The sequence below is a fragment of the Pseudophryne corroboree genome, chromosome 6 (assembly GCF_028390025.1).
Source record: "Pseudophryne corroboree isolate aPseCor3 chromosome 6, aPseCor3.hap2, whole genome shotgun sequence".
In the NCBI taxonomy this organism is placed as follows: Eukaryota; Metazoa; Chordata; class Amphibia; order Anura; family Myobatrachidae; genus Pseudophryne; species Pseudophryne corroboree.
In genome coordinates this window covers 44080487-44104644 of record NC_086449.1, presented here as the reverse complement: position 1 = coordinate 44104644, position 24158 = coordinate 44080487, and the positions used below count along the sequence as shown (strand labels likewise).

The 24158-nt window shown below is 46.4% G+C and overlaps 1 protein-coding gene across 1 annotated transcript; it reads right to left on the bottom strand.

Moving 5' to 3' along the window:
- Window positions 1-1139: 1139 nt before the first annotated feature.
- On the bottom strand, window positions 1140-19089 carry LOC134934220 (probable N-acetyltransferase 16). Its single transcript, XM_063929706.1, has 4 exons — window positions 18922-19089; window positions 15338-15562; window positions 1615-1871; window positions 1140-1518 (listed from the first exon to the last, which is right to left on the bottom strand). The coding sequence occupies exons 1-4, from the start codon at window positions 19087-19089 to the stop codon at window positions 1140-1142; spliced, it is 1029 nt and encodes a 342-aa protein (XP_063785776.1).
- Window positions 19090-24158: the final 5069 nt, after the last annotated feature.

Genomic DNA, 24158 nt, shown 5'->3' with positions numbered 1-24158 from the left:
TGAACGGGGAAGCCCAAAGGCTCAGGAATTGGGTGTCTCCCTAGTGTCAGGAATGCTCAGATGGAATAGAGCGGACAATGAAGCGAGATGTAGTGATTTAACATGTGGAGCACCCAAAATGATGTTGCTAAGAGCAACAGGAAAAACCCCAAAGGGTTACCAACGGGTGTGGGAATAAACTCCTTGGTCAGAGATAGAAATATAGACACAAGGAGAGTATCCACAATCCTAACCCCCACTTGCAGGGCACAGGTTCAGCCTACTGCCACTAAACTGACACCTGGACGCCCTGCACAGTGAGGGAGGATTAAGCAAGCAGGTCTGAGAGTACAGCCGCAAACCTACTGGGTTCACAGAATAGCAAAAGAACCCCAGCAGGTTAAACAACTGACTCCAGTCTTACTGCTAGGTCCGGATTGGCAGAATGAAGTACCGAATCCCAAGGCCTATTCGCAGTAAGCAACAAGTAAATACAAAGTCACACAGTACTAGCTAACTCTCTGGAACTGACTAACAAACAAAGATTCAGCAGCATTTGCCTAGCCTGAGAGGATGGTTTATATAGCAGGTGCTGTCCACGCCCCACTCAGACCTCACAGACTGTGAGCACAAAACCAGCGCCGGATTCCCTGCCGTGCACAGAGCCTGTAACCACTACACAGTAAAAACCCGGACCGGAGTATCAGCTGCGCTCAGGTTACTTCGCTAACACTTGCCTCCCGGTTGCCATGGCGACGTGGCAGTACAGAACAGGAGATGCTAACACTTTTAGTAAATATACCCCATGGTATATAAATATACCAATAATAAAGAGGAAGCTGGCGAAACGCGTTGTAGAGCATGGTGTTGTTCTAACATACCCAAGACCAGAATAGGTTAGATGATGTCCAAAGTATGCAAAATTGTTTTGAATGATCTGATTTTTCTTCTGCTATTAGTGCTTACTATAATACAACAGAAAACGTAGAATGAAGCTGGATACTTTTAATGTAAAGCATAAAGCTCTGGGATAGGGGTTTGGAGTCAGGAAACAGAAAGAAGTAATGTCTTTCTGGCACCCTGTGAGCCAATACACCTGATTAACAAATGGCTCATAGGCTGACCTAATTACTGCAGACAACTGTATTCCCAAATTAGCTTCAAAACCCAGAGATGTTCATTTCTAACACTAGCTGTTGCCTGTGTTTGAAGAATGTAGCTAACTCTTCGCACAGGTCATTGAGTACAGCCCGGAGACTCTCCTCTGCATAAAGGACGCAAATGATATCGCCCCCTGCAGGCAGACCCTGTGTCCCCATCTGTAACTGCTTTAGGACATGGATCTTGGCACATACCGGGTCATTACCAAACAAGTCAATGTCCACACGGTTGGCACCCTTTGCAAATGGGACTGGGTATGGAGGGGTACCAAGGCTGAGGAACCGAGGGAAAGATGTATTTATTGATGAGAGAGGAGAAGCATAAATGTGATGGGACTGAGTAGTAAGTGTGGAATCAGATGAGGTGGGGGTAGATGCAGGAATTGCATTGTCCTCATGGCTTGTTTGGCATCTGCTTGTGTCACTAGTGGTGCTATCACTGGATTCTGCTAGGAAATTCCCTGTATCACATGGGTGGGAATAGAGCCAAACGATCCTCCGTTCCAGAAGTAGCTCCAGGTTGGCTCTATGGGTGGTCAGAGCAAGTCGACTCTGAACCAGTCTTCCTGAAGGAAGTAGGTCTTCTATGTTTGTTCCCTCAAAGAGTTTCAGCACCTGAGTAGGTCCAAGGACAGAGTGGTTTATGGAGCTTTCAGAATTGTCCACTCGACTTTCCAACAACTTGAGCCCTTCTTCAAACTGGTCAGCGGGGAGAAGAATCGATTTTATTGCCTAATGGAGAACACAGAATATAGGAGAATGTATCAAAAGGTGATGAAGTATAAATATCAAGGAACAAGCCACAATAGCAAATACAATAATACGATTTGGGTGAGGAGAGAGACAGAAGAGACAGAAATTGAGGTGGAGGGTAAAATAAGACATAGGAAACTTGGCATGAAGAGAGGAGTGTAGGAGTGATGAGTAGAAGAGTAATCCAATATTGACAGAATGAGAAGAGCAGGAGAATAGCTTGGAGTGGAGACAGAAGGGAGTGTAGGAGCCTGTTGCAATGATGAGAAGTGGTATAAAAGGATTAAGGTGGAGACAGGCTTTAGTGTAAAGGTCTAGCGTGGTGCAGGAGATGGAGAAAATGGGAACTGTAGGAAGAATGCTTAAATGATTCTTAACGTCGTCTTCCCCGTCATCTGCTTGCTCTCAGATTCCTCGCTTCCCCCAATTAACTTCATTTTCCCTCTCGCAAAATCCGAGATAACCCTTGTCATCAATCATCAGTCCTCTACATGCCAATATTCTGAATATTCTGTAACTACAAACATCTATCAAAGTGGCGGTGCTGGATGATAGCCCGAGGTCCAGCCTTGGAGACTGAAAAATTTTCATTCTTCATTTTGAAAAATTAAATGCTGTTCCTGAACTTATAATTGCTAGGGCCAAATACAGGGGGCTATATTTACAGTTAGGAGAAAATTAGTATATTTGATCTTGTTGAAACCGGTATTCGGTCAACTTGTTGACATTCAGAAGGCCGATATTCAGGTTGTCGATACCAGAATGTCAACAGGTTCTGAATGTCGACATGCAGAAGGTTGCCATGGTCTTTAGGTCAGTGTGTCATTATGTAGACATGCATTTTTGTCAACATGTCGACACCAACATGTTGACATATGTTTTTTTTTTAATGATTTATAAGTTTGGGGTTACGCTTAGGTTTATGATTAAGTTTAGATTTGGTGTTAGGGGTTAGCAGTAGGGTTAGGCTAAAATAACAAAAAAAAAATCATATGCCGACATTTTGGTGTCAGCATGTTAATTGCCAACATTTTTGAAGGTGTCTACATTGTGTGGATCTAAATACATGTCTACATATTGAGTATCGAACTAATGACTATATTGACTTTCTGAATGCTGACATTCAGAACCTGTTGAGATTCTGTTGTTGAGATTCTGAATGTCGGCAAGTTATACCACACCCATCAAACCATGTTGCAATTCAAGGGAGGCAAAAGCTAATTTTATTTATTTTGCATGCAGTATATAAATACTGGTTTTGCATGTAGCCCACAAATACTGGGCTGCTTTATGTTTGCACTGAAACTTAAGCTGGGTACACACTACACGTTGTGTGTACCCAGTGACATCACGTGGTCGACGGGACCCGGTAAGGGGATCGGCATCGGCAAGTGCATACACACTTGCCAATGCCGGCAGCAACAGAGCGAAGGCGGGGGCCATGCTGCATTCGGCAGCTTTAGGGCCGACGGAGGATGTTGCTGACGACGCGCTGGAGGGTGCATCGTCAGCGACATAGCGGGTGCACATTAGACGATGTGTCCGATATATTGGTCCGATACGCCAGATCAGACTGCATATCGGTGGTCATTCCGAGTTGATCGCAGCCAGCAACTTTTTACTGCTGCTGCGATCAACTAGTACACGCCTATGGGGGAGTGTATTTTCGCTTAGCAGGGCTGCGTTCGCTTGTGCAGCCCTGCTAAGCTAAAAAAAATTTCAAGCAGAACAAGACTAGCCCTGGACATACTTACCCTGTGCGACGATCTCTGCGATGCTGGACCCGGCTTTGACGTCAGACATCCGCCCTCCGTTCTTCTGGACACGCCTGCGTTTTCCTTACCACTCCCCGAAAACGGCAACCAACGGTCCGGATCCGCGCAGGAACGCCTTATTCTTGTCAGGGTCGGTTCTAGCCCTTTTGGCGCCCCGGGCGGAAAATAGGGGTGTGGCTTCATACAGGGGGCGTGGTCAGTTACGCCCCCTGTACAGTTGTAGTGCCTCTGAAAGGGGAAAAAAAATGAATACTTACTATCCCCGCTCCTGATTCCCGACCGCTGCAGACCTCCGCCGGCGCCGCTCCTCTCCTCGGATCTATGGGAGAGACGTCATGACGTCTCTCCCATAGCACAGCATAGACAGACACTAGAGGTCAATTATGACCCCTAGCGTCTGTGTCAGTCCCACAATGCTGTGCGGTGCGCAATGACGTCATCGCGCACCGCACAGCAAAGGTCCTCTCCACGAAGGGAAACTAGACGGGTAGAGTCTAGTTCCCTTCACAGCGGGGGACACAGCGGGTCACAGCGGGGGGCACAGTAGCCGATCTTTCCATGGTGTGGCGCCCTCCGGATGGCGCCAGCGCCCTCCGGAAGGCGGCGCCCTGGGCAAAAGTCCTGCTTGCCCGTGGCAAGATCCGCTACTGATTCTTGTCAATCTTCTTTGCGGTCGGCTCTGCGACCGCTTCCGTCGTAGGACGTGACATAACCCGGCGACCCCTGTCGCCGGGCAACGTCGCGCACGCGCAGTGCGGCTGCCGCCATGCGCATTCCGAACCCGTTCGCACCGCAGCGATAAACCGCTGCGTGCGAACGGGTCGGAATGACCCCCATCATCTACTGCGTACCCAGCTTTAGCGTTAAGCTAATACAGTAATAGTATTTTTCATTATTTTTGCAAAGACTGAAAGTGTTTGTGTAGGCAAGTGAGCTGAAAACACGCACAGTCACGCCTCTCAATGGGAAAATAAAGGAAACAATTAGTTTTAAAGAAAATAAAAAATATAGACTGAAATCCAAAAATGAGGTGCCTCAGAATGGTGATTAACCTTTTGTGCCTTCGTATGTTCTCATTGGATTAGCAGGCTTCCTACTTCTCCGCATTGCATGTGATTGATGGACGTACCCTCTTATTTGGGGTGTTAATGGATTTTAAGTGTATCATTAAGCAGCTTAATGCAGCCACCTAGAGCGCCCAGTTCAGGTGTGCCACTTAGCCCCCCCACTCCTGGTACAGTATGTGCCGCAATGTCAGCAGTCATTAACACAGTGTGTAACCAATATTGTACTGGAAGACTGCAGGCTTGGCGGCTATACTGACAGAGCAATAAGGACAGTTAACCCTGCTGCTGTTTCACTCTAGTGATTGAGCCTGGTGTGGCTGAGCCCCAGGGGGTCAGAGTAGAGTGTACTGAGCCCTGGTTGGAGGAGCTCAGCACCTCTATTCCTGTGACTACTCTGTGTATCTGAAAGCAATATACGTATGAGGAACAGGTAAGAAGAGGGATTATGTGGAACAGACTGGTTGGCGGGGGGGGGATGGAAAAAGCTGGTGGGCAGGGGTAATGTTAAAAAAACTTGCAGACAGTGGGGCATGTGAGAGAAAAGCGTGTGAGCATGTGATAGAAAAGCTAGTGTGCAGCTGGAGCCATATCAGTGTGTATCAAGTGTGTGATATCGGTGTGACCTGTGTATAGCGGCCAGTGTTGTCGGAGGGTGGTGTTGGTTTAATCTGTGGAAACATAGACGATGACTATATTTGGGGTTTTTTTGTGCTGTGTACTGCAATGTAACATTTGCATACACCACTCTAGAAGTCCTATATGTGCATTTGGGAAGTAGTGGAGCCTGGACAGCTTTCTGCATCAGATGTGAATGCATCTAGAACTGCAGCCTTGATAGACGGCCAGGTGGAGGTACAGTACAGTAAGAGAGTTTTTGTTTCTTTTGCAAAAGGCAAATGTGTGAGAACTTTGGAAGAGGGTGCTGGGGTTAGGTTGGGCAGTAGGCTGAAGCTTTGCATATGGTGTCCTGAGAAACCTTGTAACAGCACTGAATTTCTTATTGGGAGTTCCTCCCGTGGTACTCTAGATATGGGGCATATCCATCTTGTATTGGCTCCCAAACACTGCTAGGCTGGAATGCACCAGATTATTGGACAACCCTCTTTGTTTGTTTATTATGCCCCTCAGAATCCAATTCAAACTCCTTAAGTTGATATATAGAGCCTTTATTCCCTTCTACCACATCTCTGTCCACCCCCCTTCCTGCCTTCTCCTCTCTTCCTCTAACAACTGCCTCAATACCACACTGGTGACTTCTTCTGACATTTGCCACCAATATTTTGCCTGTTGCACCCACACTGATGGATTTCAATCCCTCTCCTAGTCAGATTTGTGATGAGTCTCCCCATACTTTTAGGACACTCCATATCAAAGCTTGCCAGTCCTTATAGCTTCCCTTATCCCTCCACCATGTATCTTCCTAGTTCAACCTCCATATGTTTACCCCTTACCCTCAGTATGTAAGTTTTCACTGGAGGGGCTTTCTTCCTTCTCATTCTCCCCCAAGTACAATCCATGTTACCAGTGCTCCACTCCTTAGCCTCCTCTTTCCCATCATTTGGTATAGAGTCATCGAATGCTGAGATGACTACCCATGGCTCATCACTTCATACTCCTTATAGCTAGTGATGTGCACCGGACATTTTTCGGGTTTTGTGTTTTGGTTTTGGATTCGGTTCCGCGGCTGTGTTTTGGATTCGGACGCGTTTTAGCAAAACCTCACCGAAATTTTTTTGTCGGATTCGGGTGTGTTTTGGATTCGGGTGTTTTTTTCAAAAAACCCTAAAAAACAGCTTAAATCATAGAATTTGGGGGTCATTTTGATCCCATAGTATTATTAACCTCAATTACCATAATTTCCACTCATTTCCAGTCTATTCTGAACACCTCGCACCTCACAATATTATTTTTAGTCCTACAGTTTGCACCGAGGTTGCTGGATGGCTAAGCTAAGCGACACAAGTGGCCGACACAATCACCTGGCCCATCTAGGAGTGGCACTGCAGTGTCAGGCAGGATGGCACTTCAAAAAAATTGTCCCCAAACAGCACATGATGCAAAGAAAAAAAGAGGCGCACCAAGGTGGCTGTTTGACTAAGCTAAGCGACACAAGTGGCCGACACAAACACCTGGCCCATCTAGGAGTGGCACTGCAGTGTCAGGCAGGATGGCCGATTTAAAAAATAGTCCCCAAACAGCACATGATGCAAAGAAAAAAAGAGGTGCAATGAGGTAGCTGTGTGGCTAAGCTAAGCGACCCAAGTGGCTGACAAAAACAACTGGCCCATCTAGGAGTGGCACTGCAGTGTCAATCAAGACAGGATGGCACTTCCAATAAATTGTCCCCAAACAGCACATGATGCAAAGAAAAAAAGAGGCGCACCAAGGTGGCTGTTTGACTAAGCTAAGCGACACAAGTGGCCGACACAAACACCTGGCCCATCTAGGAGTGGCACTGCAGTGTCAATCAAGACAGGATGGCACTTCCAAAAAATTGTCCCCAAACAGCACATGATGCAAAGAAAAAAAGAGGCGCACCAAGGTGGCTGTGTGACTAAGCTAAGCGACACAAGTGGCCGACACAAACACCTGGCCTATCTAGGAGTGGCACTGCAGTGTCAGGCAGGATGTCCGATTTAAAAAATAGTCCCCAAACAGCACATGATGCAAAGAAAAAAAGAGGCGCACCAAGGTGGCTGTGTGACTAAGCTAAGCGACACAAGTGGCCGACACAAACACCTGGCCCATCTAGGAGTGGCACTGCAGTGTCAATCAAGACAGGATGGCACTTCCAAAAAATTGTCCCCAAACAGCACATGATGCAAAGAAAAAAAGAGGCGCACCAAGGTGGCTGTTTGACTAAGCTAAGCGACACAAGTGGCCGACACAAACACCTGGCCCATCTAGGAGTGGCACTGCAGTGTCAATCAAGACAGGATGGCACTTCCAAAAAATTGTCCCCAAACAGCACATGATGCAAAGAAAAATGAAAGAAAAAAGAGGTGCAAGATGGAATTGTCCTTGGGCCCTCCCACCCACCCTTATGTTGTATAAACAGGACATGCACACTTTAACGAACCCATCATTTCAGCGACAGGGTCTGCCACACGACTGTGACTGAAATGACTGGTTGGTTTGGGCCCCCACCAAAAAAGAAGCAATCAATCTCTCCTTGCACAAACTGGCTCTACAGAGGCAAGATGTCCACCTCATCATCATCCTCTGATTCCTCACCTCTTTCACTGTGTACATCCCCCTCCTCACAGATTATTAATTCGTCCCCACTGGAATCCACCATCTCAGGTCCCCGTGTACTTTATGGAGGCAATTGCTGCTGGTGAATGTCTCCACGGAGGAATTGATTATAATTCATTTTGATGAACATCATCTTCTCCACATTTTCTGGAAGTAACCTCGTACGCCGATTGCTGACAAGGTGAGCGGCTGCACTAAACACTCTTTCGGAGTACACACTGGAGGGAGGGCAACTTAGGTAGAATAAAGCCAGTTTGTGCAAGGGCCTCCAAATTGCCTCTTTTTCCTGCCAGTATACGTACGGACTGTCTGACGTGCCTACTTGGATGCGGTCACTCATATAATCCTCCACCATTCTTTCCATGGTGAGAGAATCATATGCAGTGACAGTAGACGACATGTCAGTAATCATTGGCAGGTCCTTCAGTCCGGACCAGATGTCAGCAGTGGCACTCGCTCCAGACTGCCCTGCATCACCGCCAGTGGGTGGGCTAGGAATTCTTAGCCTTTTCCTCGCACCCCCAGTTGCGGGAGAATGTGAAGGAGGAGATGTTGACGGGTCACGTTCCGCTTGACTTGACAATTTTCTCACCAGCAGGTCTTTGAACCTCTGTAGACTTGTGTCTGCCGGAAAGAGAGATACAATGTAGGTTTTAAATCTAGGATCGAGCACGGTGGCCAAAATGTAGTGCTCTGATTTCAACAGATTGACCACCCGTGAATCCTGGTTAAGCGAATTAAGGGCTCCATCCACAAGTCCCACATGCCTAGCGGAATCGCTCTCTTTTAGCTCCTCCTTCAATGTCTCCAGCTTCTTCTGCAAAAGCCTGATGAGGGGAATGACCTGACTCAGGCTGGCAGTGTCTGAACTGACTTCACGTGTGGCAAGTTCAAAGGGTTGCAGAACCTTGCACAACGTTGAAATCATTCTCCACTGCGCTTGAGTCAGGTGCATTCCCCCTCCTTTGCCTATATCGTGGGCAGATGTATAGGCTTGAATGGCCTTTTGCTGCTCCTCCATCCTCTGAAGCATATAGAGGGTTGAATTCCACCTCGTTACCACCTCTTGCTTCAGATGATGGCAGGGCAGGTTCAGGAATGTTTGGTGGTGCTCCAGTCTTCTGTACGCGGTGCCTGAATGCCGAAAGTGGCCCGCAATTCTTCGGGCCACCGACAGCATCTCTTGCACGCCCCTGTCGTTTTTTAAATAATTCTGCACCACCAAATTCAATGTATGTGCAAAACATGGGACATGCTGGAATTTGCTCAGATGTAATGCACGCACAATATTGCTGGCGTTGTCCGATGTCACAAATCCCCAGGAGAGTCCAATTTGGGTAAGCCATTCTGCGATGATCTTCCTCAGTTGCCGTAAGAGGTTGTCAGCTGTGTGCCTATTCTGGAAAGCGGTGATACAAAGCGTAGCCTGCCTAGGAACGAGTTGGCGTTTGCGAGATGCTGCTACTGGTGCCGCCGCTGCTGTTCTTGCTGCGGGAGGCAATACATCTACCCAGTGGGCTGTCACAGTCATATAGTCCTGAGTCTGCCCTGCTCCACTTGTCCACATGTCCGTGGTTAAGTGGACATTGGGTACAACTGCATTTTTTAGGACACTGGTGAGTCTTTTTCTGAGGTCTGTGTACATTTTCGGTATTGCCTGCCTAGAGAAATGGAACCTAGATGGTATTTGGTACCGGGGACACAGTACCTCAATCAAGTCTATAGTTGCCTCTGAATTAACGATGGATACCGGAACCACGTTTCTCACCGCCCAGGCTGCCAAGGCCTGAGTTATCTGCTTTGCAGCAGGATGACTGCTGTGATATTTCATCTTCCTCGCAAAGGACTGTTGGACAGTCAATTGCTTACTGGAAGTAGTACAAGTGGTCTTCCGACTTCCCCTCTTGGATGATGATTGACTCCCAGCAGCAACAACAGCAGCGCCAGCAGCAGTAGGCGTTACACTCAAGGATGCATCGGAGGAATCCCAGGCAGGAGAGAACTCGTCAGACTTGACAGTGACATGGCCTGCAGGACTATTGGCTTTCCTGGGTAAGGAGGAAATTGACACTGAGGGAGTTGGTGGTGTGGTTTGCAGGAGCTTGGTTACAAGAGGAAGGGATTTAGTGGTCAGTGGACTGCTTCTGCTGTCACCCAAAGTTCTTGAACTTGTCACTGACTTATGATGAATGCGCTGCAGGTGACGTATAAGGGAGGATGTTCCGAGGTGGAACTTATTACAGCTTGACAAAGGCAACACACGGCTTGACACCTGTTGTTCGCATTTGTGTTGAAATAATTCCACACCGAAGAGCTGATTTTTTTTGTATTTTGACCAGGCATGTCAATGGCCATATTCCTCCCACGGACAACAGGTGTCTCCCCGGGTGCCTGACTTAAACAAACCACCTCACCATCAGAATCCTCCTTGTCAATTTCCTCCCCAGCGCCAGCAACACCCATATCCTCATCCTGGTGTACTTTAACAGTGACATCTTCAATTTGACTATCAGGAACTGGACTGCGGGTGCTCCTTCCAGCACTTGCAGGGGGCGTGCAAATGGTGGAAGGCGCAAGCTCTTCCCGTCCAGTGTTGGGAAGGTCAGGCATCGCAACCGACACAATTGGACTCTCCTTGGGGATTTGTGATTTAGAAGAACGCACAGTTCTTTGCTGTGCTTTTGCCAGCTTAAGTCTTTTCTTTTTTCTAGCGAGAGGATGAGTGCTTCCATCCTCATGTGAAGCTGAACCACTAGCCATGAACATAGGCCAGGGCCTCAGCCGTTCCTTGCCACTCCGTGTCGTAAATGGCATATTGGCAAGTTTATGCTTCTCCTCAGACGCTTTTAATTTTGATTTTTGGGTCATTTTACTGAACTTTTGTGTTTTGGATTTTACATGCTCTCTACTATGACATTGGGCATCGGCCTTGGCAGACGACGTTGATGGCATTTCATCGTCTCAGCCATGACTAGTGGCAGCAGCTTCAGCACGAGGTGGAAGTGGATCTTGATCTTTCCCTTTAACCTCCACATTTTTGTTCTCCATTTTTTAATGTGTGGAATTATATGCCAGTATCAATAGCAATGGCCTACTACTATATTTACTGCGCAAAACTAAAATGCACCACAGGTATAGAATGTAGATGGATAGTACACTTAATGGATGACGAGTGACGACACAGAGGTAGGTACAGCAGTGGCCTACCGTACTGCTATATATAGTATACTGGTGGACACTGTGTCAGCAAACTGCAAAACTAAAATGCACCACAGGTATAGAATGTAGATGGATAGTATACTTAATGGATGACAAGTGACGACACAGAGGTAGGTACAGCAGTGGCCTACCGTACTGCTATATATAGTATACTGGTGGACACTGTGTCAGCAAACTGCAAAACTAAAATGCACCACAGGTATAGAATGTAGACGGATAGTATACTTAATGGATGACGACACAGAGGTAGGTACAGCAGGGCACTCTGCACTGTACTCCTCCTATATAATAATAATATTAATTATACTGGTGGTCCCCAGTCCCCACAATAAAGCAGCACACTGAGCACAGATATGGAGTGTTTTTCTTCAGGCAGACAACGTATACTGGTGGTCACTGTCAACAAAACTCTGCACTGTACTCCTGCTATAGCTGCTCCCCAGTCCCCACAATTAAGCAGTGTGAGCACTCAGCACAGATATATTATGCAGCACACTGAGCACAGATATGGTATGGAGCGTTTTTTTCAGGCAGAGAACGGATAAAAACTGGTGGTCACTTATCAGCAAAACTCTGCCCTCTTCTCTTCCTCCTAACAGCTGCTCCCCAGTCCTCCCCACAATTAAGCAAAAGCAATAAACCAATCAACTTCTCTAGTTCTACAATAAACGGAGAGGACGCCAGCCACGTCTTCTCCCTATCATCTCCAATGCACGAGTGAGAAAATGGCGGCGACGCGCGGCTGCTTATATAGAATCCGAATCTCGTGAGAATCCGACAGCGGGATGATGACGTTCGGGCGCGCTCGGGTTAGCCGAGCAAGGCGGGAAGGTTCTAACCTGCCTCGGACCCGTGTAAACAAGGTCAAGTTCGGGGGGGGTTCGGTTTCCGAGAAACCGAACCCGCTCATCACTACTTATAGCTAAAGCAAATTGTCCTAAACTTACACTTATGAATACTTAAAATAGAAATATATTGGGGATTAATCCCTGGTGTCCCCCAGCACACCGAGCTGTACCTGTACCAAGACATGAAAGACTATATAATAGAAATCCAAAGGTCTTAGTTACATACAGTTTGCAAACGTATGATAAGCCACCAGGCCCCGACAAGGCTCCTCTGATGCTGGTGGTTCCTAACTCTAGGTCTGGGCCTGGGGTGCAGAGCCCCACAAACCAGCAAAGGCTAGCTACCCCAGGGCAGCACAATGCGAGAAGGTAAAGTGTTAGTATGTGTTAATAAAAAGAAAGCAAAATCTATATACAAAAATTAATATACTAGTGAAGGTGCCATTAAAAGACCCGAAGGATTAATAAATGTGTTAAGGGGGTGCTAAATAGGATCTCGCAGTGTGCTACCCCAAAGCAGCCCAGCCAAACCAATCCAGGGGGAACCGCACCCCAGACTTACCCCAGGTACTAATAAGAATAACAACCCTTCTGGGTAATATAACATAATGCCACGTGATAATGGCATCTGAGCAAACGTATCCTCTTGCCTACTATCTCTAATCATTTGTGAGAGTCACGATTTTATAAGGGGCTTTCCCAGCCTCCCGACACAGTGGTCTAGTCCTCTGCTGTGCTTCCATGCCACCCCCAGATTAAACATGGCTGCCCATTCTGAGACTCTAAATTTAAGCAAGTATGAACTTATGACTCCATTACAACTGGAACAGCAGAACAGGGAAAGGATGGGGAGTGCAAGCATAGTCCAAATACGGGTGGTATTCATGTGACCGCCGGTCAGCTGACCGACAGTCACATGACCTCCTCCATCAGCCCGACGGGTCACTGTCCCGATGGTCGGCATGCCGACCAAAAGGGACTATTTCCACTCGTGGGTGTCCACGACACCCAAAGAGTGGGAATAGTACCCGTGGCGACCACATGCTGCACTCGCCCCTCCCCGCCGGGATCCCGGCGTCGGTAAGCTGACCGGCGGTCAGGAGACCGCCGGTCAGCCGTACTACACCCTCCAAATACAGCTATGTCATAGAGGGAATTACTAAAGTAGACGCAGATAAAGAGCTAGATACAGGAGCCAACTGCAGTGATAGTGGACTGGTGTATGGCGCAAATATACGCTATGACTAAGAATATAAGCAGAACTAATGAGCCACTTCTGATTGGCTGCTTAGCTATCATTCCCTCCTGACGTTATGTTACCGCTGTCTTTTTGCATTACTTGATATTTTTAGTAGACTACCGTAGAAAGCATGGCTTCCATGTAATCTATATAGGAGAAGAGCATAGATGTTTGTATTTAATTTGCTTTGTTCTAGCAATTTGCATTTGTATTTTCTATTTGTTTTTTTGCATGTACTTACATTTTTATGTGGAACAGGTGATATACAGTAAATGCACCAACAAGAGGATACTTGGCCAAAGAGTATATGCTCTTTTAAAGGCGATATTGCAGAGCTTCAGTTATTATTCTAAATAAGGATTGTTAGTGTAGTGTGATAAGATTTATATTTTGAGGTTATAGGAATAGGAATGGTAAGAGGAAACATTTAAATATGTGTATAATGTTTTTTTCTAAGTTGGGAATGATTGTTAACTAATTCAATTTACCCCTACTGTACAAGTTCCGGAGTTTCTGCTAAATAAACGTATCTTTTGAAGGGATGCGTTTGGCATCCCAGTGGTCAGGTTGTCATCGGTCATGAGACCGATGCCGGAATCCCGACACCACTCAGGAGACCGGCGCCGGAACACTGACATCCGGAAGGTAAGTATTGGGGTTCAGGTTAGGGCCCGAGGGGGAGGGTTAGGGGGTTCAGTATGATTTATCGATAGACACAATACCGACGGTTATAATCCCGACAGCCATTGGCCTACAGTCAAAATACCAACACGGTCAAAATACCGACATTAATTATGCCGACATGTTCAAAATGCCGACATAGTCAGAATACCAACATTTGAAATGCCGATATGTCAAAATACCGACATAAATTTTTCTGCTTTTTTTTGTCAGTGTCGACAGGTCGAAATGGACACCATCTAAGTGTGCCGTGTCCCCTCACGTGGCTTACGCGGTGCCTCGCTGCGCTCGGCACACTATTACATTCCCCCTCCATGTCCACTGGGATGGTAAAGTATGAACAAGTCTGTTTTTGGGCAAAAATTCCTTAAAAATGCATGTCGGCATTTTGCCATGTTGGCATTCTATGTTGGCATTTTGAACGTGTGATGATTATAACCGTTGGTATTGTGTCCTTCGGTAAATCAACTGCTACCTGGGTTAGGCACTGGGGGGGTGGTTAGCCCTAGCCGATACAACTCGAGGGTTAGCCGTAGCATCCACCCCTGGAGGGTTAGCTCTAGCTTTCACACCCGGAGGCTTAGGGTAGGGGAGGGTAGAAATATTTTCCCCCTCCGATGTCGGGATCTCCAGTATTTCATAACGAACCCCTTTTGAAGGGTGTGTTATAACTGCTATTGTAAAGGTTTATCTTTGAAACAAGTTATTGTAGATGCCAGTTATACAGTATGTACTCGTTGACCTTGTTCACCCAAGAGATCATTTTTCTTCAAATAAAGAAATTATTCTTAAAATACAAAAAAAGTATTATTATTTATGTCAGGGACAACCCTCCATACGTCTTGGGTGGAATAAGAAGACAAATTGAACTGAAACTGTGCAGAGGGACTATATTCTACCTAGTATGCAAGCAATCATACGGCATTGCTACACCACCTGTCAGGGTATTACAAAAGTTGGGTATTGTAGGGGGTAAGTATGCACAGTTAAATGTGTGACATATTTCTGGAGCAAGTGCTAATGTTCTAGATCACAGGTTCTCAACCTCGGTCCTCAGGACCCCACACGGTTCATGTTTTGCAGGTCACCTGTAGATTTTTAAAATGTGACAGTTGGTGATACACAGTGCACCTGCCGGGTGACATGGAAAACGTGAACCGTTTGGGGTCCTGAGGACCGAGTTTGAGAACCACTGTTCTAGATCTTAACGCATCATAAGAAGAATCTGGACGAGTATGTACACCGAATGTAAATTGTTTAGATACAAGGGAGTTCCACTCTATGTGAGTTGTACAAATGAAAGTGAAGATAGGTTGGGTAGTTAGTTATCATAAGTAATATGAAGACAGGTTAGGGTCACCTTGGAGCTGATCAGGGTGTACTTCTTCAGCAGGGAGGGTGGAGGATTCTCCGAATGGGTCAGACGGAGTGTTGCAACATCAGGGTGGTCAGAACGTAGAGTGTCTATTGTATGTTTTTGAATGATACCAGCCACTCCATGTCCTCTCATCCACGGTGCTACCCGAAGACCTTCCACCACGGCAGTAACTCCACCATCCACCAGTAAGAACGTCTCAAAGCCCACCTGAGGGGAGAGACCTTGGTGAGATACGTATACCTACCATATAACATGTATCGTATAATAAATATGACTGTATGTAAACTGGTTCTATAAACATAACCTGATATGTGGAAAGGTCACATACTGTACAGTAGAACTAGGACATCTGTGGCTAAATTATAGGTCAGCAGACGCTTAGGGCCACCACAGCTATTTATTATCTTACTATATTTGTATATGTACTGAGAGTCGGGGAAAAGGTGTGGGGGGCATATAACTGCAGCACTAATCCATATTCATGGTAGATAGAGGGCACACATGTGTTCATCATTCTGGGTTCTCCTCTGTGACATTGGGGTAAATGTATGAAGCAGTGATAAGAGTGGAGAAGTGAGCCAGTGGAGAAGTTGCCCATGGCAACCAATCAGCATTGACGTAACATTTATAATTTGCATACTATAAAATAATACAGAGCAGCTGATTGGTTGCAATGGGCAACTTCTCCACTGGCTCACTTCTCCACTCTTATCACTGCTTCATGCATTTAGTTTACCCCATTGTGACAGATGCACAGAGGAAATAACATAGAGATCAGTGATTGGGAGACGCCAGTGATGGTGGTCTATCCGACAAAGGTTCCCAGAGCTGGAACAACAGGGGGGAGTAGAACACGCTGCAGGTTTCTCCATCTCTGCTGTCATCCTCCTGGCTAGGATTCCTATATGAGCTGCAGCTGCATCTCCCCACAGAGATTAGTGATGTGATGTGCAATCTGGTATAGTCAACATAGAAACGAGAGAGCAGGTGCACTGTGCAACCATTAGAATTATAATAAATGTAATAATCATATCTGAGGTTTTTGGCATAAATTAGGCCAATTTTATGAGCCTGCCCACCAAGCATCAATGTAACCTCATCAGGCAGGTCCCTAACATTATAGGGGTCCGCCTCTGAGGTGCAGGGCAACCCCAGACTACCTCATCCAAACCACCCCAGGGCACCACATAAATAAAGGATTTCAGTGAAATTATTCCTATATTGCAGTACTAAGTCTCAGCTAGGTAGTACATCCCATTATTAGTAGCTAGGGTGTGCAGTCCAGGCCTCCTCCTCCTAATATATTAAATTTGGTATAGTCCAAAGGCTGCACGGGTGTACCTCTAACCCCCCAAAGGACCAGACATTAGCCTTTTGGGGAGATATACCAAACCTTCCAAAGAGCATAAGTTTCCCATAAAATCTCCCTATCATTTACCTAGTATATTGTATAAACTGATAGTTTATGGCTGAATGTTTGCAGTATGCAACTTTTTCGTCTGTTTTGTGATGTATCTGTCCCTTAATCTAAAAAATAAATAAGGCCAAGAATGTCCTCACTAGCTCCTCAAGACTTCTACATGCCACACAGCAGCCCCCATGCAGAGCCGTCTTAACAGCAGTGTAGGCCCCTGGGCACAGCAATGCACTGGGGCCCCTAACCATCCATCAGGGGCAGGGGTGTGCTATCAGTGGCAGCTTTTATGTCCCGCGGGTGGAAGGGGTGTTCTGTCTTCTGCTCAACGTGTAAGACCTGGAGCAATAATTTTTGCTAATTTTTCCTTTACTGCACAGATGGAGCACGAGGGAGAACACTAAACTATAGAATGTGGGACATTGTGCTGAATGAAGGGGCCCCGGTACATGACTTCCAGGGTGGTAGGGGGTGTCTAATACGCAGGGAAGGGGTCGATAGTGGAGTGGGCTTAATATTCATCATCTTCTGGTGGGAGGGCAGTATGCTTGACTGCCGATATCTCCAGTTCCTGGAAACAGATTTCTTAGTTTTCATGGGATAAAAAAAACTAGACAGTCCCACCTCTCAGTAGGTACTGGGGACTTGGGGATCAGAGATCAGGAGCCAGAGCAATCCACCAACGAAAATATAAAACTGCACATTAGGCGTGTGGAGCTGGAGCAGGGACCAGCTGCTGGAAGGCTGATATCTCTGGTTCTGGGCATAGTAGAGACAAGCTGCTAGTGTCCACCAAAAGGGAAGAGTCACCGATTTTGAAATGTGTCCTCAGAAAAACTCTATGTCAGACAGAACCCGAGATATCTGGCTGGGAAGAAAAATTAACAGGCATGGATGGGGACCACTACTTTGAAGTCGGATATCTTTGGTTCCCCAGGGCCGATTTTCAAAAATCTGGTACCCCTGGAAAGAGGGAACCCTCAGCTATCAGCCTAGGGCCCTTTTACCCCTGGGGCCCTTGGGCAAGAGCCCATTGAGCCCATACGAAAAGACGGCCCTGCCCCCATGCCCTGAGACCCACACATGCACAAAAATATGACCATCGTATCCAAGACCCTTCACTTGCTCAAAAGTACCATCCCCACATTTCTCCACTAGGGAGTACCAAGGGGTCTATTTACTAAGTCTTGGATGGAGATAAAGTGGATAGAGATAAAGGTGGACATTTGCTAAGCAGTGATAAGAGCGGAGAAGTGAGCCAGTGGAGAAGTTGCCCATGGCAACCAATCAGCACTGAAGTAACATCTATAATTTGCATACTATAAAATGATACAGAGCTGCTGATATGGTTGATGGGGCAACTTCTCCACTGGCTCACTTCTCCGGTCTTATCACTGCTTAGTAAATGTCCCCTTTAAAGTACCAGCCAATCAGCTCCTAACTGCCATTTCACAGGCTGAGTTTGAAAAATGACAGTTAGGAGCTGGTTGGCTGGTACTTTATCTCTGTTCCCTTTATCTCCATCCAAGGCTTAGTAGATAGACCCCTAGGTCCCTTACACACCGCTGATTCCAACCCGGCATATTGCCGGGTTGGGGACACGGCGGGGGCGGCGCTTGCAGATCACATGATCTCCAAGCGCCGCCCATCCATACAGTGTAAACGAGAAACGGGTCGCATCCCGGCTTCCCGTTTACACAGCACAGCTTGCCGTGTTGAACTCGTGTTCAACCCTGCAAGCTACCCGAGTTGGAATACCTGGTCACTCGACCCGGATTATTCCAACTGGGCCCTTTTACACCGTACAGCAACACGAGTTATGCGAAGTCATGTGCAATAACCCGTGTTAGAAGCTGGCGGTGTAAAAGGGGTATACGTTGTCTGTGAAGCTAATTTATTTCAAGCAGAAGACGCTGGGAGATTACGTTGTGCAGACTGCACTGCATGCCATCTTCGTCCTTCTCTTCCTCCTCCTCTGGTGTGCTGCATTATCTCTCTGCATTGTAGTGAAAAGGTCATGTGATATGGAAAGTGGCTCCTCCAATCATATTTAGGGGTCTAAGTACTAAGCTTTGGAGAGAGATAAAGTACCGGCTACACATTAGACAGCCAAGTCTCACTTGACCCGAATCCCGTCCTCTGTCATACTCACTACTTTCCCGTCACTCTTGGCCAGAAACATCCTCCTACGAGGGTCCTCCAGCCATTCATGGTACCTGTAAGGCAGGTAGTCCCCTCCTTCATATACTCCACCAGAGATGGACATCACCTCTTCGTAGTCTGCAGCGGTGGCAGGCAGGACATTTACTTGGACAGACATTCTGAATGTATGGATCCGACGGCTGCTGCAGCTGTACAGATGAAGAAGTTTATATTATAGGGCAAGGTCCAGAAAATCTGAGACTACTGTACTTATACTTAATAAGACACAAAGTCAGAGGAAATTATTTACTAAGAGAGTGTAAAAGGGCAGAGGAGCGGCAAGCAATCAGCAATTGGCCCTGAGCAATGTAATGACATGTCTGCAATGGAAGGAAATGCTTGCTGTGAGTTCCTGCACATTACCAAGTTTACACTTTTGTCTTTAAATGATCCCCAGGTAGAGATATTTCCCTTCCCCCCTCCGATGTCAGGATCTTCAATGTCGGGTCGGTCATGTGACCACCAGCATTCCAACCACAAGGATATAGGGGGATATTCAATTAAGTGCTGTATTTTTTGTTTTGTTTTTAAACGGCACTAATTCGACCCTTGGTATTCAATTGCCCGTCTTTGAATCATTGTCGCCCTTGCCATTTCACTTTTTTTTCCGTCTAAACGGCATGGGCGAAAACGGACCCTAAACGGACCATAAACGGGCGAAAATGGCAGCAAATTTGACAAAACACGTGTATCGACGGCGAATTCGCCGATACACGTGGTTTTCGCCAGTGCCGGATTTTTTGACCAGTCGATAAATTGGCACGTGCATTGAATAGAGCAAATATAATTCCCCCCTAAAAACAGTCTAAAAAGTGATGATTTTCTGACTGTCGGAAAATTCGGCACTAATTGAATACCCCCCATAGTATGCATTCCGTTAGTGGGATCTGAATGTGGACACTGAATGAGTTGGCTGTAGGGAGTGAGAGGGATGTTGGAACCCAGAGGGTTTTAATGTATTTATGCTTCAGAATTTGGCCAGCTAATATTATTATATATATCAGAAATTGTTGGGGGGGGGGGGGGGGGGGATTATGATTGAATTACTGTAGGAACATTTAAAAACATTTAAAACATAATCTAATCCATTTTTATTTTATTTTTTTAAATTACATTTTTTCGTTTACAACTTATTTTTAATAAACATCGATGGCTGAAATATCGGTCCATCAATGATCAAACATCATGACCATCGCGAACCTTCATTTAACCAAGGGCCTGCTTCTCTCTGTGGCCACGGGGGGGTGGGGTGGGGGGGTATACAAGCAAGGTACAGTTTCGCCTTAGCGTGACTAAACGTCCGTCTAGGCGGAGAGTCGGTCAAGATAAAGGTGGCTACATCTGTATGGGGGACTTCTATTACATTTCTCCAGTGACTGCTAATGCCTGAAGCCACGGGTGGTGGTGCACTGGGGGAGGAAACATGGCAGACTCTGTCGGAGGGAATCAGGCAGCATAGGGGCTGGGAGGCCCCTCTGTTAGTGGCAGCTGCTGGAAAATTCTCTTCCAGCAGCCGCAGAGTGGGAATTTCTTACTGGTCGCATATGTCACCATATCAGGGAAAGTCCAGCCTAGTGTAATCTAGGTAAGTGGTTAATTATATGGGGTACAGGGCAGTGAAGACAGGAAATGGTGGGTGCAGGACAGCGATGACAAAACAGGATGCAAGGCAATGAGGAAATTATATGACAGATCATTCCAGTAGTAACAGGATATGGGGGATGCAAGACTCAAAGTTGCTTTACAAACATCAAAACATAGCACAGAGGTTTAGTCTTACAGAAAGAAGAAAACAATACAATCAACATTATGGGCACACAGAACATAATGCAGGGTTGTCACAGCCATTTTGGGCAATAAATTCCACAGGTTAAGTATATCACACCCACAGAAGGTACCAGGCGAGGTGGCCATTTTGGTTGCACTACAGAGGCTACCCTGGATGGAAAAGGCAACGCCTAGATGAGGTGACACCATATGTGGAAGATGTAGCGCACTAAAGCTAGAATCAGAGCCCTTACATGACCATCAGTTCCAAGTACTTACTCTTCCCACCCATGGGTGTACCAGGTGATGCAGCCATCTTGGGCGCACTACAAAAGTTACAATGTGTGAGATAAGTCGTACACGGAACCGATACATTTACGGATGACTGAAACGTGTGATATGATCAGAGCCGTAACTAGACATTTTAGTGTCCTGCGCCAGAAGAAAGCATTGGTGGCTTTCTCCCCCTTAACGTATTTATTAAAATAAATAGCAATGTTTGGACACATGAAATAGTATACAGTTGCCCGTACCCCGAAAAACATCAGTGTGGGCTGGTTACCACATGGTTCAATGTAAATACTCCACCAGCCAATCTCCATCACTCCGCCATGGATAACGCCGGGTTGTCAACCCACGCTGCCGACCGCCTTCCAGAATCTGCAATGTGTAGGACCATGGCAGTCAACGCCCAGAGTTACCAGGGATCATGGAGCCAAGCCCTGACCGGTTTCATCAAAGACTTCATCAGAGGGCTGGTCTTGGTGACGTGCTGCATGGATTAAATCTGCCCTGCTCACCTATCATAGACTTGTTTGCCCTGAAACTCGGAATGTAGGACCGAGCGACGGTACTGTGTGGACATGCCAAATTTCAGGTCAGTACGTCCAAAAACCTCTGATACTGTATGTAGCCCCTCAAACACCATGCTCCCCCTCCCCTCATAATTATAACAGTGAAATGCTATTTATTCAGATCAGCTTAATATAAGGGTACAACATGCCCTTACAATTACAATCCTTGTCCAAACTCATTGGAAGTATATGCTGGTTTTATCTCATATGAAAAGCACATGCAGTGTATTGTGTAAGCTCCATCTTGTGTGAGTTGGAAGTCAGGACTGGAGAGTGGTTATGGCTCCGGCTGGTCTGACTGGAGAATCAGAGAGCTCCTAAAGGACTATGAGGATCTGCAACTCGTCTTCCTTCATCTACAGGTCTTGCCAACAGCACCAGGAGAGGAGCAACTGCAGCATAGATGCAAGCTTGGATCAGGTACCCAGGAGTGGTCACTGATAGATGGGTCTAGAGTAGTGATGAGCGGGTTCGGTTCCTCGGAATCCGAACCCCCCCGAACTTCACCCATTTTACACGGTTCCGAGGCAGACTCGGATCCTCCTGCCTTGCTCGGTTAACCCGAGCACGCCTGAACGTCATCATCCCGATGCCGGATTCTCGCGAGATTCGTATTCTATATAAGGAGCCGCGCGTCGCCGCCAATTTCACTCGTGCATTGGAGATGATAGGGAGAGGACGTGCAGCATTCTCTCAGTTGTGTTCAGTGTGCTGCAAATATCTGTGCTCAGTGTGCTGAAAATATCTACGTTCTCTGCCTGAAAAATGCTCCATATCTGTGCTGCATTGTAGTATATAGTAGGAGGACAGTGCAGAATTTTCTGACCAGTGACCACCAGTATTATATCAGTAGGGTACAGTAGTCCACTGCTCTACCTACCTCTATGTCGTCAAGTATACTATCCATCCATACCTGTGGTGCATTTTTTAGTTGTGCGCAGTATATATAGTAGGAGGACAGTGCAGAATTTTACTGACCACCAGTATATAATATATAGCAGTACGGAACAGTAGGCCACTGCTCTACCTACCTCTGTGTCGTCAAGTATACTATCCAACCATACCTGTGGTGCATTTTTTAGTTGTGCGCAGTATATATAGTAGGAGGACAGTGCAGAATTTTGCTGACCACCAGTATATAATATATAGCAGTACGGTACAGTAGGCCACTGCTCTACCTACCTCTGTGTTGTCAAGTATACTATCCAATCATACCTGTGGTGCATTTTAGTTGTGCGCAGTATATATAGTAGGAGGACAGTGCAGAATTTTGCTGACCACCAGTATATAATATATAGCAGTACGGTACAGTAGGCCACTGCTCTACCTACCTCTGTGTTGTCAAGTATACTATCCAATCATACCTGTGGTGCATTTTAGTTGTGCGCAGTATATATAGTAGGAGGACAGTGCAGAATTTTGCTGACCACCAGTATATAATATATAGCAGTACGGTACAGTAGGTCACAGCTCTACCTACCTCTGTGTCGTCAAGTATACTATCCATCCATACCTGTGGTGCATTTTTTAGTTGTGCGCAGTATATATAGTAGGAGGACAGTGCAGAATTTTGCTGACTACCAGTATATAATATATAGCAGTACGGTACAGTAGGCCACTGCTCTACCTACCTCTGTGTCGTCAAGTATACTATCCAACCATATCTGTGGTGCATTTTAGTTGTGCGCAGTATATATAGTAGGAGAACAGTGCAGAATTTTGCTGACCACCAGTACATAATATATAGCAGTACGGTACAGTAGGCCATTGCTATTGATATATTACTGGCATATAATTCCACACATTAAAAAATGGAGAACAAAAATGTGGAGGGTAAAATAGGGAAAGATCAAGATCCACTTCCACCTCGTGCTGAAGCTGCTGCCACTAGTCATGGCCGAGACGATGATATGCCATCAACGTCGTCTGCCAAGACAAAAGTTCAGTAATATGACCCAAAAATCAAAATTAAAAGCGTCTGATGAGAAGCGTAAACTTGCCAATATGCCATTTACGACACGGAGTGGCAAGATGTTCATGGCTAGTGGTTCAGATTCACATGAGGATGGAAGCACTCATCCTCTCACTGGAAAACTGCAGTGCCACTCCTAGATGGGCCAGGTGTTTGTGTCGGCCACTTGGGTCGCTTAGCTTAGTCGCACAGCTACCTCATTGCGCCTCTTGTTTTCTTTGCATCATGTGCTGTTTGGGGACTATTTTTTTAATCTGCCATCCTGTCTGACACTGCAGTGCCACTCCTAGATGGGCCAGGTGTTTGTGTCGGCCACTTGGGTCGCTTAGCTTAGTCACACAGCTACCTCATTGCACCTCTTTTTTTCTTTGCATCATGTGCTGTTTGGGGACTATTTTTTAAATCTGCCATCCTGTCTGACACTGCAGTGCCACTCCTAGATGGGCCAGGTGTTTGTGTCGGCCACTTGGGTTGCTTAGCTTAGCCATCCAGCGACCTTGGTGCACCTCTTTTTTTCTTTGCATCATGTGCTGTTTGGGGACTATTTTTTAAATCTGCCATCCTGTCTGACACTGCAGTGCCACGCCTAGATGG

Coding starts and splice junctions, on each gene's coding strand:
- LOC134934220 (XM_063929706.1), bottom strand. CDS start 19,089: ATGTCTGTCCAAGTAAATGTCCTGCCTGCCACCGCTGCAGACTACGAA. Junction 1,872..15,337: donor ACACCCTGATCAGCTCCAAG/GTGACCCTAACC, acceptor GTTCTCCATTAG/GCAATAAAATCGATTCTTCT. Junction 1,519..1,614: donor ATCGTTTGGCTCTATTCCCA/CCCATGTGATAC, acceptor CAATGCAATTCC/TGCATCTACCCCCACCTCAT.